We start from the raw sequence: 27,500 nt of genomic DNA, 5'->3' as shown, positions 1-27,500 counted from the left end.
ATCAATAGAGAGAGGGATTCTTATTGTGTAGTCCCTTAGTTCTGACGTAATGACACAAATGTTCATACGCACACACACACACACACACACACACACACACACACACACACACACACACACACACACAAACACATGAACACACACCAAGGAGGTCCAGTTTGCAGAGCAGTAGGCCGAGCACTGTACATCTCAGACTCTGTTATTTACAGGTATCATTACACACACATAGACACACACACACACACACACACACACACACACACACACACACACACACACACACACACACACACACACACACACACACACACACACACACACACACACACACAAACTCTGGCTGTCTTAGTCGAACACTGATGATGGGAAGATGGGATAGACCTGTCTTGCAAAAACGTCTACTTTTTGGTTTGGAGGGAAGCAGAGAGTGTCTGCTCTATATAGATGGTGGTCCCATGATAGGGAGGTGGAGGTTGGGGGGGGGTATAGCTGGTGTAATTAAGAGAGGAACAGGGGCTACTGACATCAGAAGGGGCTCAGGAGGCATGTGTGAATGTGTGTGTGTGTGTGTCTAAGAGGCTTTGTGTGTATGAGGATGTGAGGCATAAAACACATTGGACATGCCCAATCATCGTGTGATAGTTGGGCATGTCCAATGTGTTTTGTTGACATAATTCTTTACTGAAGTGAGTTTTGCTCCCCTAAAAACAGGAAAAGAGTGCTTTGTGCAATCTTCAATCTTCAGGTCATGGGAGAATTATGTGAAGCATCAAGAAGGCACTAGGAGGCCCTGAACACACAGCCATCACCCTCTGCTTCTTGTCATACAGTAGCTGGCAGTGTGTGTGCGTACAGACTGGCATGCTACTGGCTACTCACCGTGCAGAAGGGAAACCCCCACACTCAGAGATGAAGTCACGAATGGCGTCGGCGGTGCAGTTTGTTTTTTCTGAGGGGGGAAAAGAAGTTGCTTGCACTTTTAGCCCACGTTGCGGTAAGTGATGGTGACGGATGGGAACAGTTTGAGTGAAAGTCAGGACATCCCAAATATTCCCAGTTCAAAAGTCTGTGTTTACGTACTTTGGCATGTCTGTGTGTACACTGTATGCACATGCTCTGGAAATCAAGCGATTTACTATGCTGGGCCTTTGAGGCTACAGTTTGCACTCTGTCTTTGATGATTGTTTTCCAGGCAGTGCTGCAGTGAACCAATTAGAGCGTCTAGACAATGGTCAACCACAAGTCTAACACTGCCATGCACCCCTCCTTGTCTTCTGACCCCCACTGAGTAGATCAACACTGCAATGCAGTGTCAGCACACACACACACACACACACACACACACACACACACAGCCAAAGTCACCCACACACACACAAAACACAAACACACACTCTCTCACACACACACACACATACACACCTGAAGTCACACACAAAGTCAAGCACACACACACACACACACACACACACACACACACACACACACAGAAGGAAGGAAGGAAGTGAAAGTGAACATGTGCCCTCTGTCAAAGTATGTCAGCTTGTCTACCCTTTCTTTCATCTCCGGTTTGCTCTCCATACTGGAGAAAAAGGAAAAATCAAATCAAAAAGATATAGGTGAATGAATAAAAAAGGAATAATGAATGAATGAAAGTGAGTGACACAGCTGTGTAGCAAAGCTAAATGAATAAGGCTCCTCCTACTCCCTCTTTGTGTGTGTGTGTGTGTGTGTGTGTGTGTGTGTGTGTGTGTGTGTGTGTGTGTGCGTGTGTGTGTGTGTGTGTGTGTCTGTGTGTGTGTGTGTGTGTGTGCAAGTCTGTGTGATAGAAAATATGGGGTAGAATGGATCCACATCTGGTTGAGGGCGATGTTCAGTGATGTTCTAATCTGAGGCAAGAATCACAGTCAAGTCTCTCCCTCTCCTCCCACATTTTAGGCTTTAAACCAAACCTCTTTGCTTCTCTGGTTGTTATAAAAGCCCTGTGATGACATTATAGGTAACACTGCCTGGCTATAACACACACACACACACACACACACATACACACACGCACACAGGCAAACAGAACACACACAGACTCAGATTTCTATGAACTGCCGGCATGGTGTTGTCATTGCATCCTTGATGGAAAACCATAAGCTAAGCATTTGCATCAGCAATACTAATAAGGAAGCTTGGTTAGGATCCATCTAAGGTCAGATCGTTGTGTTATTTACATCATATACCGGAATCTAGAGACACGTTTTTGAATGATGGCCAGGTGCTGTTGGTTTCCACCCCTGTTCAAATCTCATTTATGTTATGAGGCACCCACCTCTCTCATACAAACACACACACACACACACGCGTGCACGCACACACACACACACACACACACACACACACACACACACACACACACACACACACACACACACCGAGTCCATATCATCGGGTCCATATCATTTCTCTGACGCTCCATTGTTCCGGTCGTATGTGGACTCCTCCGCCGGCAGAGCCAGTTCCGCTGGACCCGAAGTGAACTGACAGCTGTCTACTGAAAACATCTTTCTCGAATGCTGCCTGAGTTCGTTGTTGCTGGTGAAGTAAAGAGGTCAACCGGTGGCTCTATTAAGTTAAGTTAAGTTAAGTTATCCTTTATTTATCCCTTTTTGGGGGAAATTCTTTCTCTGCTTTTGACCCATCTGGGAGCCGGTGAACACCCAGAGCAGTGGGCAGCCGCAGTGCAGCTCCCGGGGAGCAGGTGGGGGTTTCAGGTGCCTTGCTCACACCTCATCCGTGGATGAGGACGTAGGAGAGTGTTGCACAACCACTCCCCCCATCCATATTTTTGCCTACCGGTCGGGATTCGAACCGGCCACCCTCCGGTTACCGGTCCAACTCTTTAACCAGTAGGCCACGGATCCAATTGCAGAGCATAGTCAAACTATTGCTTTAATCGGATTAAGCTGTGCATGTAAACGTACTGAATGTTTTCATTTAATCTCGTCTGCACATTGATCTGGCTGCACTCACCAGCCAGCAGCCCCAAACCCTCCCGTTTCTCCTCTAATGCCACATCATTGACATTACTAGTGACATTTTTAATGCTGTGATTTCCTCAACACTACCATGTGATTTCTCTTTTATAATGCCAATGGTCGCTGTTGTATTTTGTTGATGCGTTGTTGTTGTTGTTGCCATGGTCCCTGTGGTGGTATCAAGTAGATGCAGAGGAGACGGTGGAGGCAGGTCGGGGTTGGGGTGTACCCGAGCGGGCAGACAGGAGTTCTTCGTCCGTATGATAACAGATATGAGCTGGCAGGCATGGCCAGGAGCAGCACTGGCCTCAGGGTTGCCAGATTGGGCAGGAAATCTGTCCCAATCAGGCAACAATGGCCTCCACAACCTTGAACCGCCACTAAACCTGCGGTGGAAGTGTATTGTGAAAATTCACATAGTAAAAAAAGAAACACATTAAACTGAGCTTTTTGAGACCAAGATAGACAATATTAAAGGTGACATATTATACCACCAGGCGAGTGTGGTTAGCCTTTACAAGCCGTTTTGAAAATCTGCCTCTTCTGACATCACAAGTGGCCGTGACTGTAGCAAACGTTGCTCATATATCCATCATAAAACATTTATGAAAGCTCAAGTGTTGAGTAGAAGCGGATGTGTTTTTTGCGTCCTTGCTTCATACTGAAAGCATATGTCATCCCATGCGGACTGACTCATCTTTGCCATCTAAAAAGATCCCACCAACACCTGGTGGTGACAGAAGTAATAGATGAGACAGATACAATACACACCAGGCACTACACTCCAGCTGAGCCTGCGGTGTGGAGGTGCTCATTGATTAACATGGGAGCAGAGTGAGAGCAGCTGTGCTCTACACTTGTTGTGACACGGCCTTGACATTACAGCTATACGCACATACAAGCACAAGGTATCTATGCAAGCACACTCCCATGCAGGCGTGGCTTATTTATGCCCAAAGCATTTCATTGGGTTATTGACTACTTTAGCATAGACTTTGGCCCCGTCCCAATACCTCCCCTAACCCTATATTTTGCGCGTTCTCGTGTAGGGGTAGGGTGTCCCATTACTGTAGGGAGCAAGGGGGAGTGCTATTTTTCCCTTATAATCAACCCTCAAAACGTAGTGAGGTCCGATGCAGGCTTAAAATGAAGTGGAAGATTTACTGTTGAGGGCACTCCAAACCAAGTGGAAGTTTTAAGGGGGGAGAAATGGGACATGGACTTTCTGTTCATGTTTGGGGGGTGGGGTGGGGGGGGGGATACTTCTGCAGGGCTGTCTGGGGGCGGGGTCTGTAGGGATCACATCGTGATTGATGGCTGGTATATGTTTGGAAATGGGAATTAATGTGTATTTGCTTAATAGATTAAGACAGATAGGGACAATGAAAGATCATGTTTGCATGTGCGTGCCCACACGCACACACACACACACACACACACACACACACACACACACACACACACACACACACACACACACACACACACACACACAGATGCATGCATGACCACAGAGATATACACACACACACACACACACACACACACTAATGCATGCACACACAAATATACACACACACACACACACACACACACACACACACACACACACACACACACTGGTCCGGCTTTCTAAGCTCATGCAGCTGAAACAGCATTCCCTCCTTCGCGCTAGTCTTTCAGAGGGAGCTGAGAGATCTGGGTGGTGGTGGAAGGGGCGGGGGAGTGCAGAGAGGTGGCTGTTGTTTCAGCATTCATGCCCGGATGGTTATAAAGTGTCTGTTTGCTGTGTGCTTTTTGTCTGAATGCACAACGTGGCTATGTTGGTCTGAGGGATGGTGTATGAGTATGTCATATGTTTGTGTTTGTGTCCACCGCGTTGTTCACACGTCTATTATTTTTATGTTGTGAAGATCATTCAGCCATCAGATGTTGGCTTCCTGCTGTCAAGCCTAACCTTATCCCAAACAGCCAATCACACGTTGTCAAAATTAACTGCTCGGCACTGCTGTTGCCAAGGATATTCTTTGTATCAGTGTCTATGTAAGGGTCTCTGTGTGTGTGTGTTTGTGTATGCGTGGGTATTTCCTTGTATCAGTATCTATATAAGGGTGTTTGTGTGTGTGGGTTTGTGGGTGTATGTATGTGTGGGTATATCTTTCATCTATCAGTATAGAGTAGTGGTGGGGGGGAAAAAAAATAATGTTCAGTATCGTGATATTTTGCACATGCAATTATATTGATACAGTATTGCAGTATTAAAAATATTTATTTAGTTTACTCTGATAGCATGTAGCACGTTGACCTTGAACTCCTTTTTCTGAACAAAAATGCCAATATTCCCAAATGAATTAACATAACATAATTAACATAACAATAACATTTTGGTTGATGACCTTGCAGCCAACAGGACTGGACACTAGCAGTACACATTTTTGTTTATTTTTCTCAATTTTATTTGAAGCTCTTAAGTTACTCTTATTTATATGATTATTCTCAGGTTTATGTTACTCTATTATGTCTGCTTTATGTTACTCTCTTGTAATTAAATAGTTTTAAGTTATGTGCTAGGTGCTCAGCATTCATGTGAGAGGTCTCTTACTATTAGTCCTGTGTCCTGAATGTTCAAGGACAAAGTTTTTGCACTTAATGTGTAGAAGATAATGTTGTTCACATGTGAAATTTGAAGTTGATCAGTGATATTTTATTTTTTGTAATGCCTTTGAATAATATGGGAAACATGAATCACAATATGTCACAGAATCTAATCACAATACTTGCTGTATCGCAGAATCGCAATAATATTGAATCGTGGCCCAAATATCGCAATACTATAGAATTGTTACATTTTTGCCAATTCCCACCCCTAGTATAGGGTGAGTGTGTGTGTTTTTGTATGCATGTGTGTGTATATTCTTGTGTTGGTCCATGTAAGAGTTTGTGTGGTGGGAGGATAGGCGCCTCTGCTCAGTTACATGGTCCTTCAGGCCTGAGGGCGCACATTACACAATGGTATCTCAATTGGATTACGCTTAATTTTGGCTCAAAGCAAAGGTAGCACACTTGCTCTTGAGCAGGGCACAAATAACAAAAATAAATGCAATGAAATCCAATTGGACAGTTTTGATCTTGGGTGGGTTTTCCATTGCTGGAAATACATGGAATACATGGAATAATCAGAGATAATTGTTTGAATCGCTTTAAAACTCAATATTGTTTATCAAAGCTTTGGGCATTGTGTTTCCTGAAACGTGGTGATTTTCACAAGCCATATACTAAAAGATAATAATATATACTAAAAGATATGAAGATCTGTGATTCTCTTAAAATTGCCAGCACTGATGGCTTAGTTGTTGATATATGCAGTTTTAGGGTCTCTTCTAGATGGTTTACTATTTAAAACAGTTCAGGTGAACATGAAGACACTTCACATACATTCCAGCTTGGAACCTGTGTACTGGGAATCTACTGCGTAGATTGTGTGCATACTTTTGGCTTATCAAAATTATCCACTGCATTTCAATTTTACTGTGCATAACCTCAACTAGTTCTGATTCACCCCTCGTGAAACACAGAAATTAAGTGAACCTAAGCATCCGCCCACCATCTCAGATATCCAATAGACAATAACGATTTCTCATTCCTATCCAATCAGGATTAATGAGCATTTTAATCTTTTAACACAGTGACATCAATCACTGCATGTCTCTTTTCCTATCAGGCAATTACAGTTGCACTAGCGCTACAAGTTTGACTTTAATTCACAGTTGGCTGTCAACAAATATAAAAAATTGAATTATGAATTTGAAATGTAAAAATAATTGAAATTAATTTGAATGAAAAAATAATAATAATATGAAAACCCATTCCCGGGGGATTAGCTAGTTATCATGTATGACAAACAAGGATTAACAGAACAAGTAGAAACGAACAAAATAAAATAATCAAACAGCAGCGGTGTTAGATGAGTCCACAACCAGGGCCGCAGTCAGGGTTTAGACAGAGAGCTTCAGAATGTTTTCTTTTAATGGAGCTTATTTACTGCATTTCTGTACAAGCAAACTGCATACCAAGATGACACCTACAAACACAAGCCAAGCTATACACTACACAAAAACTCATTATCTTTATAATAATTTGTCACAATTTACTCTCACTGTGCTTCTGTGTTCTTCTTGGCTCACAGAAATCGCATAAAATAGGAAAGACAGATACAGACACAGATAAGTTATGATCAGTTAGTGCGTATGCAACAGGGACATCTTGGTATACTAATATTCACAACATTACCTTCTGGAAGGCTATTTGGATCCTCCTGTGACCAGAGCCATCCCACCGCCATCCATTGGACATGCTGGCTCTGAGCCATGTTTTGAGGCTTCGCATGGCAGAGAATTAGCATGTTCCCACTGGAAGAATTAGAAACATTTTCAACACACATTTTATATTGGGAAACAAGGCCATTTGTGTTGCTTGAAGAGTTTCCCAAGCTGATGTAGGCAGGGACTCATTCTGATTCAAACTTGTGCCTCCAGCGTTCTACTTCCTGCTCCACTGTGTCTGGGTCAGTAGGACATCTCGGTACCACTCTACCAGCTCTTCCTCCCTTTCTTCCGTCAGCTTTTTTAGAACTTTTGGTACCAGGTCAGCTGCTAGCATCGCAGGCTCATTTGAGGAATTGGGGAGATAGGATATACCAGACGTTTTCAACCCCTGATTATAGTTATATGTTCTAATCTCAATTTTCTTGTGGATTGTGGCACACACAATTTTCCCCCCACACGCAATTTTCCCCCAGTTGACACTTGCAGAAGAAACTGCCAAAAACTTTACTCACTACGCCAAACTGTCAGCCGCTCACGCATGCGTTCCAGAGAGAGAGAGAGAGAGAGAGAGAGAGAGAGAGAGAGAGAGAGAGAGAGAGAGAGACCAGTTGTTTCTTCAGAGTCAGTAAGTGACCTCTCCGCCTCACATTTTTGATGTTGTGCTCACTTGCCTTTCCTATTTCACGTCTAGGGGTCGACATCTGTCTTCAGTAAAGTGTCATTGACCCAGTTTGGCAAACTAATTGGTGACAAGCGCCGGGGACCGGATGGGTTTCTCATTAATCATGCTGCCCTCAGAAGAACATACGCTATAAAGGACTGCATTTAGCTTCTTTTGTTATCTTGGCTCTCCCATTGTCTCTTTAATCTTTGTATTAAAAGCTAAACTCTTTGTCCTTGCTACTCAGAGCTGTCAGTATGTATTTGATTTTCGGAGAGATTTGAAAGCTTTAAGACTCACATTACGTGCTTTCTTCTGGTCCTCATTTTCTCTCTTGGAGAGAGAGATTTGACAGTTTTACGTCAATCATCAATTTCCACTTAAAGATCCCATATCATGCTTTTTTAGGGTTAATAATTGCATTTGGGGGTGCTACTAAAATAGGGTTACATGCCTGTATGTTAAAAAATCCCCTTTAACAAACATAAAGAAAGCAGGCCAGAGTGGTTGAAAATCTTGTTGCTTTGGAGCTATGAATCCAATCATTGTATCAAGGAGTGGGAAGACACCATGCAGCCTCATCCAGAAAACAAGATGGGAGAATATTATATAGTGCAGATTTTGGCGCTCTGAATCAATCAGCGATTCACAGCCATATAAAGAAACCACACAAGCCAATGAATGGATATCAGTAATCACACACAAAAACATACACCCAAAAGCACATGGACAACAGAATCAAACAAGTATTCAGTAAAGAAATATGAGAAATTAAAGCCTTTGCCCAAGTTTCATAATTGTATTATATCCAATCCTTATATCCAATCATAAAGAAATTAACACGAAAACAACAGTTTTGGCCACCAGTGTGATCATCAACCTGGTGGTGAATGATCACCATTGAACACCTGGTCTGGTTGGGGTTGGTGAAACTACTTATATGGGTCACCTTTTTGACCCATACTGGACAGCCTGTGGCCCCAAAGAACCCATCCAACCCGTCTAACCCAGACTGGGGCCATGCATCAAACCATATATGAGGTATGGAAAATTTACCTCCAGACCAGTTTGGCCTGGAATGGAGCAACTGTTCATGATTCTTCCCCAATCTCCTGATGGCCTGTCCATCCCTAGAAGTATTCGTACAGGCTTTTAATCCTGTTCATCCCTAGTAGTATTAGTACAGGCTTTTACTCCTGCCCATCCCTAGTAGTATTAGTACAGGCTATTACTCCGGTCCCTCCCTAGTAGTATAAGTACAGGCTATTACTCCGGTCCCTCCCTAGTAGTATAAGTACAGGCCCACATTACTCACCACCAGTCAGATTGCTTCGATTTGTGTGATTCCCTTAGCCTGGAAATCCAGACCCAGATCCAGATCTAGAAAGCTGTAGGGTCTGACAACGAGTCCAACGGCCCAACTCGAGGGGCGGCACCAAGCATGCATTTGAAAATATCACTGCACGCAATTGGATAACGATACAACCAATCAGAACAATACACGGGGTGATGTATCCAGAGCCCCATACGCTAAGCTACCAGCGGAGCTAACCAATAGATAAGACTCTTGCCGTATCCGGTCGGTAAAACAGCAAAAACGTCCCTCTAGCAAAGGAAAGCTTTGAGCGCCATCTTCTGTTCCTCTTTTAGAGGAAAAGCAAAGTCTAACTCTTTTATTGTAGCAGCCAAAGCCGTTTCAAACAAATGGTGTTCATCCGTAGCCATCTTGCAATGTTTACTGACTGATTCCATAGCAGCGCTGTCGTCCTCTGTTTAGCTCGCTTCTGGCCCGCCTATATCAGATACACCGATGTGATTGGTTAATGTTCGGATCCAAGGGAATCTGGGAATGAGTATATAGCCCATTCCCAGAGTGACTCGCCGAGCAAATTCAAATTGTGCTCTCGCGAGAACTCTGGATTTCCAGGGTATGATTCCCTGCTCAATGAGAGAGAATTGGCAGCTGTGTGTGTGTTTGTGTGTGTGAGTGTGTGAGTAGTTGTGAACAACAGTGACAGAGAGAGACAGAGAGAGAGAGGGATAGGGACACATCAGTGCAACAGTTTCCATGCCCACGCTGACAACATTCACCCTCTAGTGTCGCCAACAGAACTCAGCGAGGCGTGTGTGTCTGCATGTGTGTGTTTGTCTGCGTGTCTGCCTGTGTCCTGTCAAGCTGCTTCCCTGTGATAGCAGTGTGCGGTCCACTGGGACGCTGGGCCCCTTGTGGGCTGCAAGATGTCCTTGTCAGATAGAAGAACAAGATGCACACAAATGCAAAGAGTGAACATTGTTCGGCGCCATGCCTTCTTGATCCACGCTGCTCTTGTCGCTTTGATAGGGTCTCTCTCTCCCTAGATCTCCCTCTCTCTCACACTCTTGCACTCTCTCTCTCTCGCTCTCTCTCTCTTTCACTCTTTCGTTCTCTTTTTTTTCTCTCTTGCTTCCATTGCTTCTCTTTCTCACGCTCTGTTGCTCTTCATCTCTTTCACTCTTTCTCTTTCATTCTCCCTCTCTTTTGCTCTCTCCATTTCATAAATTAAGACTGGCGATGGTGTCAGAGCGGGAAGTCTGGCTTTAATATTTCATGAAGGCCTACGTGTTGAGCACTCTTGACATATGTGATCATTCAATAACTAAATAGTGGCATGCATCCAAAGAGATTGTCTTTACCGATAGCCGTTTTATCACTGAACAAAAACAAATAAGTCAGTTATTCTACTTAATATGAATAATATTAAGCAGACATGACAGCAAACATGAAACGGACAGCTAACAGCAGACATGAAATGGATGAAAAATCAACTTGTTTCTGAACGCCAACCCAAGCCCACACATTAAGAGGGAGAGACACGTTTAAAATGAATTTCTTGATATTTAATATTGAGAATTATTAAGACAAACCACTCTAAACTCTGCCTGTTATCCAAGTCCACCATGGAGAAGGGTTGTGCTATTGTGGTCTCACTGAGGCTGAATGGTTTAAGAATGGTGTTTCTATCTCTGAAATAATGGAGCAGCAACCATTGAATGGTAAATGTCAGACCTGTCAATCATGCAGCAGCATCAGATCACACGATTGCCTCATACATACCATGGATATGTTAGCTACACTGCACTACAATCTGTTGTGTGCAACCTTTGCGACCATGACAGTCCTCACAACGCTAATTGAATCGTACATGAAGACCGTATCTATTGCCTTGTATTGCTTTTATATGGACATGCAATCATTTTGTCACTAAGCAAACACTTTTATCCAAAACCAATTGGAATTCTGTGAATTATTGTCATGGAGGTCATGAATCAAAGGTATGGGTCAGGGGGCATCTCGCTCTAGGTCGCCTACAGCTAGTCATCTGTTTAACCACCCACAGCCCACCACTACACACTACCCTGTCCTACATACTATAGAAGATCGAATCCTGTCAAACATTTTAATTTCACCAGAAAATAGGAATATGGACCAGTCATCATGTTCATTCTTTCACTTCTTTCAGCAGCATATTCTCTGTTCTGTTTTTTCCAATATATCCACAGGAAATGTTGACATATATCTGTCATAGAGCCAGTGGCGGGTTGGCTTACAGTGGTCACAGCTTCCCCTGTGAAGCTGAGAAGCCTGGCTGCAAAACGACAAACATGTATCTTGCTGTACTTTAACAGAAACAGAATGTTAATCATTTTAAGTGGTAAAAAGCAATTTTTGTTTTTATTAATTATCATTGGTATATATATATAACCTAGTAGACAGTGGTGGGTTAACAAAGAATCCACAAATGCTTAAACACATCGAACACCAGGAACACCACAGTGTTCTTCAGAATACTGCAGACAGAGCGAAAGAGAAATAGACTATCCTGAAATAGACTATCCTGATCATGTGACCTCACCTTCTGTTGTGCTTCACCCATCAGTCTGGACCTTTAAGGCCCACATCGATTACAGTGGGAGTGAGTAGATGCCTTAACAGACATACTCCTTCAGCCAATCAGGGTAACAAATATATCATGAAAATGAGTAGTAAACAATGAATGGCGAAACAAGATTGAAAATGGGATTTGTACCAGTGAACTTGTCCTTCATCAACAACGTATTTTGTGCAGAGAAACTCATTGCTGTGCTAACTCTACTAATCTTAACGTTACCGCTTGTTGCTTCAGCCTGTATTTTACGCCATCAACGATGTAGTCCCTGATTTGCCCGGCTACGCCATCTACTACAAGACAGTCCCTGATTGGCCCGGCTACGCCATCTACTACAAGACAGTCCCTGATTGGCCCGGCTACGCCATCTACTACAAGACAGTCTCTTGTACATTTTAATTCAGTAAATGGATGTGGGTGGCTAGAGGTCCAGACTGGTCCATGTAGTGAAACAGAGAGGTCACATGATGCAACACAAGAGCAACAACTCGGCTTTCATTGCGAACATTACCTCATGATTATGGAATATGGACAGAGGGAACAAGATTTACACTCTGGACCTTTGAGGGTCAATAATTGACAATGTGATGACATTAAACCGTGGCTACACCCAAACAGGACAATGTAATATAAGGCTCCTCTGATGAGTGTGTATCAGAACTGGAGTATTACTTCACCGCTGAGCTACACGTCAGCAACATTGTTGACCCAGCAGAATGAGCACTTTATGCTTAAGTTGCTTATGTTTATGGAGTATGCTTATGGAGTTAAATATGTCAGCATTGACCTGTATATAGCTTTAACCTGTGATTGGTGTACAACAATGATATGAATAATAGTAACAGAAAGTCTACAACTAATACATCAGCTTCTTCCAGTAAATGTACAATACTATACTATACTATAGCTCTAGCCCACAAACTAAAAATAATGAGAAAATTGTTAGTGAGCAAACAAAAACATTTTCATGGGGGGTTCTATTTTAGTTTGATTGATTAATTATTTCCGATCTAAAATGTTCTCCTTCTTCTCTTTGCAGTTCCTGTGCCTGAAGAACATCAGGACATTCCTGGCGGCGTGCAGTGACATATTTGCCATGAAGAAAAGCGATCTCTTCGAGGCTTTTGACCTTTTTGATGTCAGGGACTTTGGAAAGGTACGAAAACAAAAGAGGTTTGCCTAATGCATTGTTCATGCCTCATATACGACAGAGGATGGACACAGAATATATGGAGCCTTAAGCCGCGTTTCCACCAAAATGACCCAGAACTTTTAGTCCCAGGGACTACATTTCAAGGGACTGAAGGTTCCTTCAGCGCCTTGTTGTCTCCGTTTACACCGCGGTCTAAAGACCCGCGAAGGTTAGGCAAATGGAGGTACTTAGGCACATTATGAATAAATATGAAATAGGAGAAATACTAATTAAAGAAATTAGTAAACTATCAGTTATGATGCAAATACCGGGCATTTTAAGAATCCCATGAGTATGATTGACACAAAAATGAGTTGAGTGCATGCTTAATTAAAATGTGACATTTGGGAGATCTGTTTGCTTCCCTGTTTGATAACTAAAAGTATTCTATCACACTTTTGGAGGAAATTGGTATCTAAAACAAATGCAATCGTATCAAAAGTAACCTATATTTATGTCCCGTAGTGCAAGTCAACATTGGCTTGTAGTGCCGACTGCTATTGAGATAAACGATCAACACATATAACAGAAAGTGAATGTAGTTCACCACTATGGATGCAATAAGGACTGTGTGTGATTTAATGCACGTTGAGGAAGTGAACAAAAAACATGTTGGTTTGCGGCTGCAGGCTGAATTAAAGTGCTTTGAGTACTCAACGAATCATAGATGTTCAGCGCTGCAAGCCCCAGCCCTAAAGGTCCTGTACTTTTGGAAGTTACGAGCCCCCAAGCAGGGACTTTTTGGGGGTATAGTAATGTCCCCGGTACTTAATTTACCCCTTCTGCGGTAAAGATTCCTGGTTCCTGGGTCAAGTGTCTGCGGTGGAAACAAGGCTTAATACTAATGGAGGCTCTGAGGCGTCATAAAAATCAAATATCCACCCACAGTCGTTCTTGGTGCCTTGATAAGGTGTATTATCTATTTGCTATTTCCTTTTGCTAAGAATGAATACCATGTTAAATGAAAAGGGCAGTCTTCTCTTTATTACAAATCTAGGGATAAGAAATAATAATGGGGTATCTCATAAGAGACCAATATCAATGTCTTCTAGAAGGTCTCAACCCTTATCTTGCCAGACCGCTACTGTGTTAATCCCTTTCGCTGTACATGTACACTAAATCCCAGCTATTAATGTATACTAAATAGTTGTTTTATAGAACATTTTGATGATATGAAATCAGTTTTTACAGATTTCAGATATAATGTTCTGGTGACACTCAGGAAGTGGATTCAAATGCAGTCAACACTGAATGGAAGATTTGGTATCGTTATGACTGTGTTATGGAACTTCAATGTATCACCTCTATTAATTTCAGGAAAGTTTAACTGAAAAAATTAACTATTCAACAACAAGATCAAAATCATTAATATTGTGCGGCTTCCGGGTGTATATTTGTTATTGGCTGGAATACCACATGTGTGCGTGTGTGTGAATGTGTATCTTTGTGTGTATGTGGAGAGAGGGAGTCTGTCTGACAGCCCTGCTGCAGTCGCCATGACAACCCCAGGGGGTTTCATTAGGAGCTCCACAGCATGGGGGGGCCAGCTGTACTGTCGGTGTGGGATAACCCCCCCACGCCCCCCCTACTCCCTACTCCCCACACAGGATGTGTGCCGTTTATGAGTGAAACCGGTCACGCCTCCTCTGTTTTGAATGTGTGTGTGTGTGTCAGCATTTGTGTGTTTCTGTGTATGCATGTGTGTTTGTGTGTGTGGGTGTGTTTATGTGTATGCGCATGTGTGTGTGTTTGTGTGTGTGTGTGTGTGTGTGTGTGTGTGTGTGTGGCTCTGTGTGGATGTGTGTGCATGTATATTTGTTCGTGTCTGTGTGTGTGTGTGTGTGTGTGTGTGTGTGTGTGTGTGTGTGTGTGTGTGTGTGTGTGTGTGTGTGTGTGTATGAGTATGTTTGTGTGTGCTGGAGAAGTTATCTGAGAGGTGAAAAGGAAAATATTTTGGATGGGGTTTGCTCTTGGCATGCCCATTTAACAACAGACAGATAGCTAAATCTGCTAACTAACATTTTAATAATAATAACAATTTGATTGTGATCAAGGTCAGTGATATTTTGCAGCAATGATTAAGTTGACAACTGCCAATTTGGTGTTCTTTATATTTAGTACAAAGTTGGTACTAGTTACATTGTGAATATTCATTGTAAAGTGTTCATGTGACTGCTTCCCCTATCATCCAAATACTAGACTCTTACATGGAATTAAAAACATCTTGGAAGCCATTGTGAAGAACGTCCATAATTGAGACTGTTTCTAGGCCTTAATATTGCTAGCCAGATTCGGTTAAGGAATTAAAACCTTATAAAATCATTGATACTGTCTATACTCTATACTAATCTAAATTCATTTCTGAGCGAACAGTGGCTTCATGATGAATAAAAAAAGAAGTCATTAAGAATGCAGAGCCTTTTAAATGTGCAGAGCCTGATATACACCGCTTTCAATTCAATTAACAGAGCGGGATTCTGACACACTTTTGACTGCATCCTCTTAATAATATAAATCGCGGATAAATATAAAGGCGTAGCTTGACATGTTGTTGATAAAGTCTGACCATATTGCTGATCAGACAGAGCCACAGAATAAGCTCAATGACTCAGAAGATTGTGAATTAACATTCGAAAGATGGTCTCATTAGAGAAGGTGACTCATGTGGACTTTGTTTAATTTCTCTAATGTACCTTCCCTGTTTCAGTGGATCGAGCACAGCCCTGTTCCACTCTATCTCACTTTTAAGCTAATTAGAACCTGCTACGGATGACTACATTGATAATGCAAAAAAGAGCCCATTTCTCTCTTCCCATCCATCTCCTTGTGGCACAGTATTCTTAGGCCAAGTCCACACGTACCAAAACGATCTTTTTTTTCTCCGTTTTCCCTGGCATCGTATCAAGAACATTTGCGTCCACACGGATCCATCTCAATACGACTCAACACGCTACTTCATGTTCCAGGCGTATAGGTGGCGCTGTTTTAGTTTTAGAAATTCACCGGAAACCGTCACTCAAGTAATAAAGCGTTAACGCAACCCTTTTGATCGTCTCAATTGGCGCACGCATGGCTGTTGTTTGTTTGTAAAATGTGGCTTATGTGGTTGTCCATCAGTCTTTTTTTCTCAGCGTGGTGGCACAGGAGCATAACATTTTGCGTAGTGGTGGGCCGTTATCGGCGTTAACGTGCTGCGTTAACGCGAGACTCTTATCGGGCGATAAAAAAAATATTGCCGTTAATCTATTCTCAAAGTTGAACTAACCAGAAGCTGAGTGTTTAATAAAATATACTGTCCATAATCGCGCCATATGCTGGAGACAATGTAGCAATGATAATAGAAACAACTTGGGTGAGCGATGACACGTTTTGGGTTGATCGTGACATCAGAGCGTCGAAATAGTTGGTGTTGTTGTTGTTGTAATAATCCAAATCTTCCTCCGAGCTACCCGCCTTGGTACGGCGGTAGGCGGACGCGTACCAGCCGTCTGCCGTCAACGCCGCCGCCCCGGCTGCCGCGACGCGCACAGGAGACGAGCGTGCCGTGGACCTGTAGCGAGAGCACGTCCCGGCGCCATTATATTTTCCCGCGTTTGAGTTTGTGATAGTAAGCGTGTAGTAAGTTATACTAGAGTTTGTGATGCATTTTGGAAACAGGAGATGAGCCCCTGGTCTAATGCGCCACCTGGCTTGAGAAACCCGTTCTCAAAGACTTACTTTTAGTCATTATTTAGGTAGCACACACATATTATGAATGCCTTCGGCAGAATTCAAATGAGCCATTTTAATATAGATTAATCTAGATTAATTCCAAGATTAATCAGGTTACAAGAGGTTACGCTCGAGGGGCGTGGCGATGACATCATCGAAACGCAAGTATGCGTTTTGGCCGTCCAGACGAACACTCAAGGGCTGCGTTTGTGAATTTATTCACCCTGGGACCTGGTTTCAGAAAAGTCCGTTTGCATGCGATGCGTTTACAGGATTCGTTTGGACGATCGGCCAAAACGATGCAAAACATCTGCGTTTTAACCAAAAATCGGCTCCGTGTGGACGGGCCCTTAGCTTGACGTTACACTTATTCCCAATAGATCAATGAAAAATCGTTGCCTGCATCTCACTGTTTCTGCCACTGAGTGTCCATTTGTCTACTCAAGGCTTTGGGCCCTATCTTGCGCCCGGAGCAATTGACTAGTTGCTAGTTTGCACCCGGCGCAAAGCTGATTTTCCCCCGCAGCAACCATGCGCCACTACACTTGCGCCTGGACAGGCGTGTCGGCAAAAAGCAGGGGCGTGTTCCGGCGCAAATGCTACTTGGTGCAATTTTAGTTATCTAAAAAATGCGCCAATGCAATTGCGCCACTGACTGAAAAATATCTGGTCTATGGCGGATGGCGCAGTTGTTGTTGCTATTTTGACGTGCCATGGCAGGTCGGAACTACCACATAGCCTACGCTTACACACACGTAGGCAGCACAAACATGCAAACTAATAACTATTATTTAATGATTGCAGGCTATGGCATGCATTAAAATAATAATAATAATAATAATAATAATAATAATAATAATAATAATAATAATAACAATAATACATTCGAGCAAACTATATTCCAGGCTTCCAAAACAAAATCTAATTTTAGGGTAGGCCTAAATGGTTAGTTAAATGATTTGGGAAAGAACAGCTGATACAGCGGTAAGTTGTAGGCCTACTTTTAAATCAATGCATCTGCAAACACCGTACAGCAAACACATATGTTCTTGACCCAGACATCGTGTACAAGCCCATTACTTTTAGGATTGATGAGTATTTGATTGTGATAAAACATAGTTTTACCGCGAGTGAGTGTTTAAAAGAATGAATGAATGTGGGTGATGCTTGGTGCGCGTGTGTGTGCGCACCCATCTGTTTAAACACGCAAATTAAACACGAAACGCATAATGCAGTCCATGGCGATGTATATTAATGGGGGGACACATGCATATTATGAACACAAGTCGATAACGATAATGTAGCCTATACAATACTGGTAACAAACAATGTTTGTTAATGTATTGCCGCATATCATTAAATAGACCCACAGTTGCGGCCATCGAGGACCGCGTCCGCATATCATATGTTTTATGTTGTCTTTGCCGCAATTTACATGACGGATCAGTGTTTCTGAAGTTGGAGAAGAAAACGCTATTCCATGTGTAGATTATGCCTACTATTTGGCCATAAACTGAGCCATTTGAAGTTTGAAATTCATGTAGTCATACATCTGTCTCAGCGGAGACTGCAAACGCGCTGTTAAAATATCAACTCGCCAAGTCAAATGCGCTGGGTCTTAGAGGGGATGGCAGGTGGAACTCTCATTGGTTTATTACACGTTAGGCCTACGCCCAAAACACACCTACAGGTTTCAGCCCAACCCTTTTTAGATTTGCGCCGGGCGCAAAGCTCATTTATCTCGCCGTCATAATAGCAAAAGCACCGTAGAACCGCCCACAAAGTACTTTGACTTTGCGCCTTGACGTCTGCGTTTTAGACCGTCTAACGTGGACTCCAGGTGAACTTTTTAATCCTGACGTTAATGTCACTACTTCCCTTGAGTGAACCAAAAAGTGGCAAAGTGGAAATTTACATCTATGTCATTAGGCATACAGCATGTGCAGTTATCCATGAATATCCGGAGCAACAGCGTCTAACAGAGCGTGAGGAAGAGTAAACAGATGACTTCTGTCTAGGCCTGCAGCCAGGCTGTAAGGCGGTTGGTTGTACGGCTGTGCAGTGTAAGAATAGAAGCTGAAGTCTGCAAATTAAACATTCTATGTTTTTTATTACAACACATTATTTGCCTGCCTTGTGGTCAGGCTATCCGCATCCATTTGAAAATACATCTTTACACATATATCACACAGAGCTGATAGTGTAGCAGAAGTTGTCAAGGAGTGGGTAGATTGAGACTCAACAACACATCTTGGCAGACCTCTGCCCGCCGACAGAGCAGTGAGGGAAGACGGCATAAGTAGAGGCTGATGGTCATATTGTGAATGACAAACACGTTTTATAGTTAGTTGCTGTTATTTTGATCACACACAAACACACACACACACACACACACATACAAACACATTGCCACCCCCCCCCCCCCCACACACACACACACACATACACAAATGCACATACGCGCACACACACACACACACACACCAACATGTACACAAAAACCCCTCCCCATACACACACACACACAAAAATGCACTCACGAACACTCACACACACATACACACACACACACACACATAGTATACACAAACGTACACAAACGCACACACACATTCACAGAGCCAGGCTGTGACCCTTTCTTTTCAATACCAAAAACATCTGCTTTACAAATCTGCTTTACACGCCTGTTATACTTATTAAGTAATATAATGAGACACTTATTGTTACCGGAGCTAACAGTTAAACAGTTATGTTTTATTACAATTCCAAGTTACACCACAACTGTTGCTACAACAGACCTCTCTCACTCACCATCAACATGACTATATTTCTTGCTTCAACTTTATTTTTAACTAAATTGCTGAGACTATAGGTTTCCATGCTAACTCACATGACACATGGTCTGGGTGAGTTGGCAGACACATATCATGTCCTATTTATTATTTGTCTTTTTGCTGATGTTTAGGACTTAGGACCATGACCTATTGGCTGGTAGTTAAACAGCCTGACCTGAAAAAAAAAAGTGTAAATAAGCAGAAGTAAGGTTCAGAAATCCTACTTAAAAGTATTTTTTGCTTGACAGTTCTTGGGATATGTCTTCATACTCATTTCAAAGTGTTTTGCGAAAGCCATTACACAGACACTTCAAATACTTCAAATAATCAAATAAATTGTAAATATTGGTCAGGAATTGACCAAGAGCTTTTTCTATTGAACAGAACAGAATTTATCTCCAGTTTAATATCTGCTGGCCTATATTCACACTTGTTGACATAGAAAGTATTTCACAGAATACTTCTTGAAGCGATACATTTGCAGAACTTCCAAAGGCTATCTCTCTCTCTCTCTCTCTCTCTCTCTCGCTCTCTCTCTCTCGCTCTCTCTCTCGCTCTCTCCATATATATATATATATAGTTATATTGATATAGTTATATATGTATTTCTCTCTCTCTCTCTCCCTCTCTGTTCTACATATAACTATATATATAGTTATATATAATAATAATATTAATAATAATAATACATTTTATTTTAAAAGCACATTTTAAGGTACCCAAGGACACTGTACAAATAAAGTGCATATAGTCAATAAAAGTACATACATAGTCAATAGCAGTCAGACACATGTTCAGATAACACTGACAATATGGACATAAGACAGGGACATATATATATATATATAGTTATATTTAGTTATATTTGTCTCTCCATATATATATAGTTATATATATATATATATATAAATAGTTCTCTCTCTCTCTCTCTGTCTCAGTGTGTCTCTCTCCCATGTCCTTGAGGCATGTGCTCAGAGGCTTGTGGTTTTGGTATCAAATGACGGCGATTGCTAATGGCTACTCAGGGTGAAGTTGTGGTTGGCTTGGATAAATAAGATTGTGTGTGTGTGTGTGTGTGTGTGTGTCTGTGTGTGTGTTTGTGTGTGTGTGAGCTTCTGTGCATGTGTGGGTCCACCTGTAAACATCTAAATCACGACGGTTTGACATTGAAATGGTCAATGTCAACCCCCCCCCCCCCCTCTGCTGTTACCATACACAGTGCCGATGCCCTTGAAATATGATTGGTTGATCTTGGCTGATTGCACGATGGATCAATAGACGCATTACTTTTACCTCACAGTATAAAACATGCCAACCTTAATGGAAATCTCCGGTTCCTCGACGTGTGTCTGGAGACGTGGTCTCCTAACATAGTATTGACATTGTACAACAGGACTGTAAATTACTGGTAGTTTACCCCTACCTGATCTACGATATTCTGAGAAATAACAACATAGCGCTGCAAGGCCTTGAATCTCAGCTTAGTCCACAGTTTCCTAAAGATGCATGGTCTTTAGGATTAATGGATGTTGATGAATGAATTTCTAGCTTTGGACTACATGAGGACATTGACTGATTCAGGCCAAGTGACAGCTGCACCACATCTGCCTCCGCCTGGGTTACAAACATTAACACACACACACACACACACACACACACACACACACACATGCATGTATGCACACACGCACAGACACACACACACACACACCTACACACTCCATTTCATCAGCTGGCTCTCACATGTCGGAGCGGAGGACTTTCTGAATCAGGGTCACAGCCTGTTTTCTTTATCTCTTTTTTGTAGTTTTGAACAAGAAGCAAGCTTTGAAGAAGGCCTGTTTGATCTCTGTGTGAGCCCACTCCATGACATCGTTGCTCCTCTTTTGCACACTCGGTTTGAAGGAGAATTGTGAAACTATAGTTGAAAAGTCTGTTTTGATTCTCGCTCCTGACTCCAGCAGTGGCTCATTTTATGTGTCAATGCTAATATTTTATTAACATCAACTCACGGACGGAGAGAGAAAGGTGGGGAGAGTCGAGTAGGGTCAAGGGTGTGAGTGATGTCATATTTTGGTCAAACAGTTTCGGCCACTGCTGGACAAAATTCAATCAAATGTACATATTGTTTTTAAATATGAAGCAAAAGTTTTATTATGGCAGTCGTTGAAATGGAAAAGTCTTGGGTTCAACCGTGTGAGGCCTAAGTGACTGAAGCCAGGACGGGGCAGTCTTCAGTTAAACAAGCAGTGATCAACATGAAATTTGACTGCGTTATCCAGGTCCTTCCACATCCTTTGCTTAGAGAGGTCAGATTCTAACCTACAACATGCATTGTTGCTCTCTTTTTTGACCTGGACAATGTAATAGATGATTAGATATATTTATATATTGACTACTCAACATGAGTTCCCTTGCGCTAGGATTAGTCAGAGAGAAAGAGAGAAAGAGAGAGAGAGAGAGAGAGAGAGAGAGAGAGAGAGAGAGAGAGAGAGAGTGTATGTATATCCAGTTGGCCCTTCTGGATCCAGCATCTGGATGAATGTAACACATCTGCGTCGATCCTGCAACTGCTTGGCGTGAACACACACGTGATGCTCTGCTGGGAACTGACTCAACTCATGTCTCGGATCTCAGCTAGCAAGCAGGAAACAGGAAGAGGAAATGGTTGACTCACAGCAGATCACAGTGAAGTCACACTCACACACACACACACACACACACACACACACACACACACACACACAAATGTGTGTATCTTTGTGTGTTGTTTAAAATACAGACCCTATATGTGTGTATTTCTCTTGTATGGCTAATCAGTGTCTGTTGCAGCAGGCATGTAGTAAGCCTCTACAATCCTTCCATTCGGCCTACCTGCCTGGCGGCCACTCATTGTGCATGACCAGAGTTTCCACAAGGCTGGGCAGACCTGCTGCTAAAGCTAGCGCGCTAGTCACATGTTTTGGGGGAGGGGCTTTGGAGGGAGGCCTGAAGAGGGTGGGTAGGTCTTTTTTGGATATTGGATATTTTCAAAAGCTTACTCAGGCTGCTTTTACCAAATTGACTACACCGGCTTTACCTTTTTGGATACTGATAATATATCATATATCATGTAGAAATAATTTTGATTTCCTTTCTGTATACTTTTGCCTACATATTTCTGATACCTATGTTGATTCATCCATTGGCCACACTTTTTGGTTGAAAAGTATTTAAATGTAGTTGTGCTAGTGCACACGTACATGTGTGTGTACATGTGTGCACCTCTGTGTATATTGTACCCTACTCATCTATTAGGAAGAGCTAGGCAGTGGGTCAAAAGTGTAAACAGTTCCACTTCCTCTTGTATGTGGACAGCCTCACTCCATGTAGTGTGTAGTTTCCATATCTATCAAACACCCAGGCTTCCTGTACCCCAGCCCCACCCTCCCCAGGGAGCTACCAGTGTGTGTGTGTGTGTGTGTGTGTGTGTGTGTGTGTGTGTGTGTGTGTGTGTGTGTGTCTGTTTATGTGTGTGGTAGATAATATATTGTGTGTACGTACGTGTACTAGCACTAGTGCAAGGCACTGTGTGTGTCTGTGTATGTTCAAAGAGGCCTCCTATTGAGTATGGAGCCCATAAACCTGTAAGGACCCCTGATGGCCTCAAGGGAACTAGAGGGAAACATGTGTGAAAACAGAACAAGGATTTTCTCAATGGTGGTGATATAATTACAATATATATATATATATATACATAGTATACATAACATAACCCAATATACAAAATTATGGTTAAGTTGCACTTTGTGACTTGCACTGCATGTTGCAACGGATCCAATAATTTTGTCTCTCATATTTCATCCTCTCCTCTCAACCTTCTTCTCATCTGCCGTCCTCTGCTGTCCTCCCGTCTCCTTTCGTCTCCTCCTCTCTCCTGTCCGATTCCCTCCCCCCTCCTCTACTCTCCTCTCATACCTTTGCCCTATCCTCTCCTCTCGTATCCTCCCTTTCCTCTTCACTGCCCCTCCTTTCCTCTCCTCCTCTACTCCTTCCCCCCTCTCCCCGCCCCCCTCCTCTCCTCCCCTCTCCTCCTCTCCTCTACTCAACCCCACTCACCTCCTTTCCTCTTCTCTCCCCTCTCCTCTCCTCTCTCTCCTCTCCTATCCCCACCTCTTCTCTCTTCTCCTCTCCCCACCTCTCCTCTCCTCTCCCTTCTCCTCTCCTGTCCTCCTCCCCTCTTCTTTCTCCTCTCCTTTCCCCATCGCTCCCCTCCTCCCCTCCCCTCCTCTCTCTCCTCTCCTCCCCTCTCATCATCTCCTATCGTTTCCCCTTCTTTCCCCTCTTCTCTCCAGTTTTCTCTCCTCACCTCTCCCTACCTCTCCTGTACTCTCCTCTTTTCGCCCCTCTCTTCTCCTCTCTTCGCCCCTCTCCTCTCCTCTCCTCTTCCCCTCTCCCCTCCTCCCCTCTTCTCTCTCCTCTCCTTCCCTCTCCCCACCTCTCCTCTCCTCTTACCTCTCCTCTCCTCTCCCCACCTCTCCTCTCCTCTCCTCTCCCCTCTCCTCTCCCAACCTCTCCTTTCCTCTCCCCTCCCCTCTCCTCTTCTCTCCCCTCTTCTCTCCTTCCCTCTCCCCACCTCTCCTCTCCTCTTACCTCTCCTCTCCTCTCCCCACCTCTCCTCTCCTCTTCTCTCCCTTCTCCTCTCCTCTCCCCACCTCTCCTCTCCTCTCCCCACATCTACTCTCCTCTCCCCACCTCTCCTCTCCTCTCCCCACCTCTCCTCTCCTCTCCTCTCCCCTCTCCTCTCCCAACCTCTCCTTTCCTCTCCCCTCCCCTCTCCTCTTCTCTCCCCTCTTCTCTCCTTCCCTCTCCCCACCTCTCCTCTCCTCTTACCTCTCCTCTCCTCTCCCCACCTCTCCTCTCCTCTCCCCACCTCTCCTCTCCTCTTCTCTCCCTTCTCCTCTCCTCTCCCCACCTCTCCTCTCCTCTTCTCTCCCTTCTCCTCTCCTCTCCCCACCTCTCCTCTCCTCTCCCCACCTCTACTCTCCTCTCCTTGATGCTGATTGATCTCATCCCCCAGTGTTACCTGGGCTGGCCTGTGGACATGGTCACGGCAGGTTTGTATTTATAGGTCACTGGTGATCCTGTCCTGGCCGGAGAGGGAGGAATGTGATGCTCAGCCACTGTGGTGTGGATCAAAGAGCTTCATGTTAACGGATCACTGTGGAGGCATGCGAGAGCAACCCTGCATCCTTCCTTCCATCCAGCTAACCACACACACATTTTCCCTACTTTAACACACACACACACACACACACACATATGGTGATCACTAGCGGATACAACGTATGTTGATCACTAGATACAACATATATTCATCACTAGTAGATACAACGTATGTTGAGTGTATGTTGAGTGTCTAGTGTTAAGCATATGTTGTCTCTACTGATCAACATCTTTTGTATCTAGTTATTACAGTTTTTCACAATTGCTTAAACACATTTCCTGATAGACCTAACTTTCTCAAAACCCTAAACACAAATTTCAAGATGCAAAATCCTACACTTCTCTTGCAAAAGCACACTTTGCCCTCAAAACAGTGTTAACTCTTCACTAAATGGTATTTTCTTTTCAAATGACAAATGCATACATCATATGAGTAGACATTTCTAATCACCCATTGAACACTGGTGTGCATAATGGGAAACACTATAGTATGAATGGAAAACACTATATGAATGCTTCATCAGTAGCTTTTGCATGTTGAGTGTTACACTGTCACCTGTTGGGTGTAAAATATTACCTATTACCTATTATATACCTATGTTAATGTTTTTAGGTACACTCAAATAGAAAAAAACACATAATACTTTACAGTAACAACAAATACTGTATTTGTATCCAAAATGTGCAGTAAATCACAGCAAACAGGATGAAAACGGGATGAAATGAAAGAGATAACAGAAAATAGGCAATACTGTAAACAAAACATCTGAATGATCGAATGAATCCATTTGTATTGGTCGTAACCAAAGGGTAGGGCAGAAGCTTCAGCTTATATCAAGCCCCCCCTTCTCACATTTTTAAGAGTAACAAAGAAATGTCATACATTACAGTGTGTTTGCATATACATGCATACACTTACCTACATAAATACATATATGTACACATACCCATAAGGGTCAATACTTATATCCAGTACATTTCTACCATAAGATGGATAATATCCTAAATAATTATAATGATGATGTTCATCATCATCACCATTATCAACATTCTCATAGAGTGATACTACTCAATGTCTGTACTTTAGTGTCATGTCTTTCTTATGTGACCCTTCTATAGCAAATTGCAGATTGCTAATTCCACAACAGCCTTTGGAGTTTAGAAATGTGATTGGCAGTGTGTTCTGTGTGAACACCAAGTGAGGGAATTCAGGAAGAGTGTGCAAGATATAGAGAATTGTGTGCAGTGTTGTGAAAAATGTGTGGTTTGAAATGGGAATCTGAGTCTAAAGCAGAAAATGTGCTTGGAGTTCAGCAGAATTGGTTTTGCAGTTGGTACATGAGTTTCAGGTTGTGCACATTGTGTCTGATGTTCCAATTAATGTGTTTAAACAATTGTGAAAAACTGTAACATATATTGTATCCAGTTATCAACATGTTATATCTAGTTATCAACATAGGTAAACATATGTGATCACCATATGTTGTTTCTATCAACATGCTGTATCGATCAACATCTGTTATATATTCTAGTGATCAGCATTTGTTGGTATATAGTGGTCAACATATGTGGATATCTAGTGATCAACAGAAGGTATATCTACAAGTGATCCACATATGTTGTATTTAGTTATCAACATATGTTGTATGTACTAGTAATCAACATATATTGTATATAGTCATCAACATATGTTGGTTCTACTGGGGATAAAAGATAGGTTGGATCTAGTGATCAACATATGTGGATATCTAGTGATCAACAGATGTTGTATCTACTGATCACAATATGTTGTCTCTACTAGTGATCACAATATGTTGTCTCTACTGATCAACATATGTTGTATTAAATGATCAAAATATGTCTGTATAGAGTGATCAACGTATATTTAAATTATCAACATATGTCGGTATCTAGTGATCAACATATGTTGTATTAAATTATCAAAATATGTCTGTATCGAGTGATCAATGTATTTTGTATCCACTAGTAATCTTTGGAGGTTGGTATCTTGTGATCAACTGTTGTTTCCAGTGTAGCAGGGCTAAACTTATCATGTTTGGATGCTCTCCATAAAAATGAGATTCAGAACAGCTGTAGCCCACGGTTACCTCCCGGATCCAGATGTGTCGACATGGGGCTGCATCTCTCCACCTCTCTCTCTCCACCTCTCTCTCTCCACCTCTCTCTCTCTCTCTCTTTCTCTCTCTCTCTTTCTCTCTCTCTATTAAAAAAATATAGCATAGGGGTTCGTATTAATCATTCAGGAGCATTGCTATGAAGTGTTTGGATTTGGATGTTATTTAAAATGCCATGGAGAAGAAAGAGTTAAAATAACAGAAGGTGCATTATGTATTATATATATATATATATATATAATTCTCTCTCTCTCTCTCTCTCTCTCTCTTGCTCCCCCCACCCTATCACATCGGTGTATACATCGCCCTCATGCGTAGCAGCCCTGGTTGTTTAAAGCCCTTTCACTCCTCATCCCTTCAGTAGACAGATTTCCTACTCAAAGAGTGAATGAACAGCGGAGGCAGAACCAAAGTGTGTAAAACACAGCTTCTTCATCTTCTGAGCTGCTGATTCAACAGCTGTAGTAATTCAGATTCAATAAGCTTTC

At 42.6% G+C, this 27,500-nt stretch overlaps 1 protein-coding gene across 1 annotated transcript in view; it reads left to right on the top strand.

Moving 5' to 3' along the window:
• Positions 1-27,500, top strand: part of vav3a (vav 3 guanine nucleotide exchange factor a) — an 83,851-nt gene that overhangs the window by 2,132 nt on the left and 54,219 nt on the right. The window contains exon 2 of the mRNA XM_084475299.1: positions 12,975-13,091. Within this exon, the coding sequence (XP_084331425.1) occupies positions 12,975-13,091 (117 nt within the window). The remainder of the gene's footprint in view (positions 1-12,974; positions 13,092-27,500) is intronic.

This window comes from Micromesistius poutassou (assembly GCF_964030765.1).
Source record: "Micromesistius poutassou genome assembly, chromosome: 11".
In the NCBI taxonomy this organism is placed as follows: domain Eukaryota; kingdom Metazoa; phylum Chordata; class Actinopteri; order Gadiformes; family Gadidae; genus Micromesistius; species Micromesistius poutassou.
Note: the sequence above shows the minus strand (reverse complement) of the source record. Positions and strands in the feature narration are given on the sequence as shown.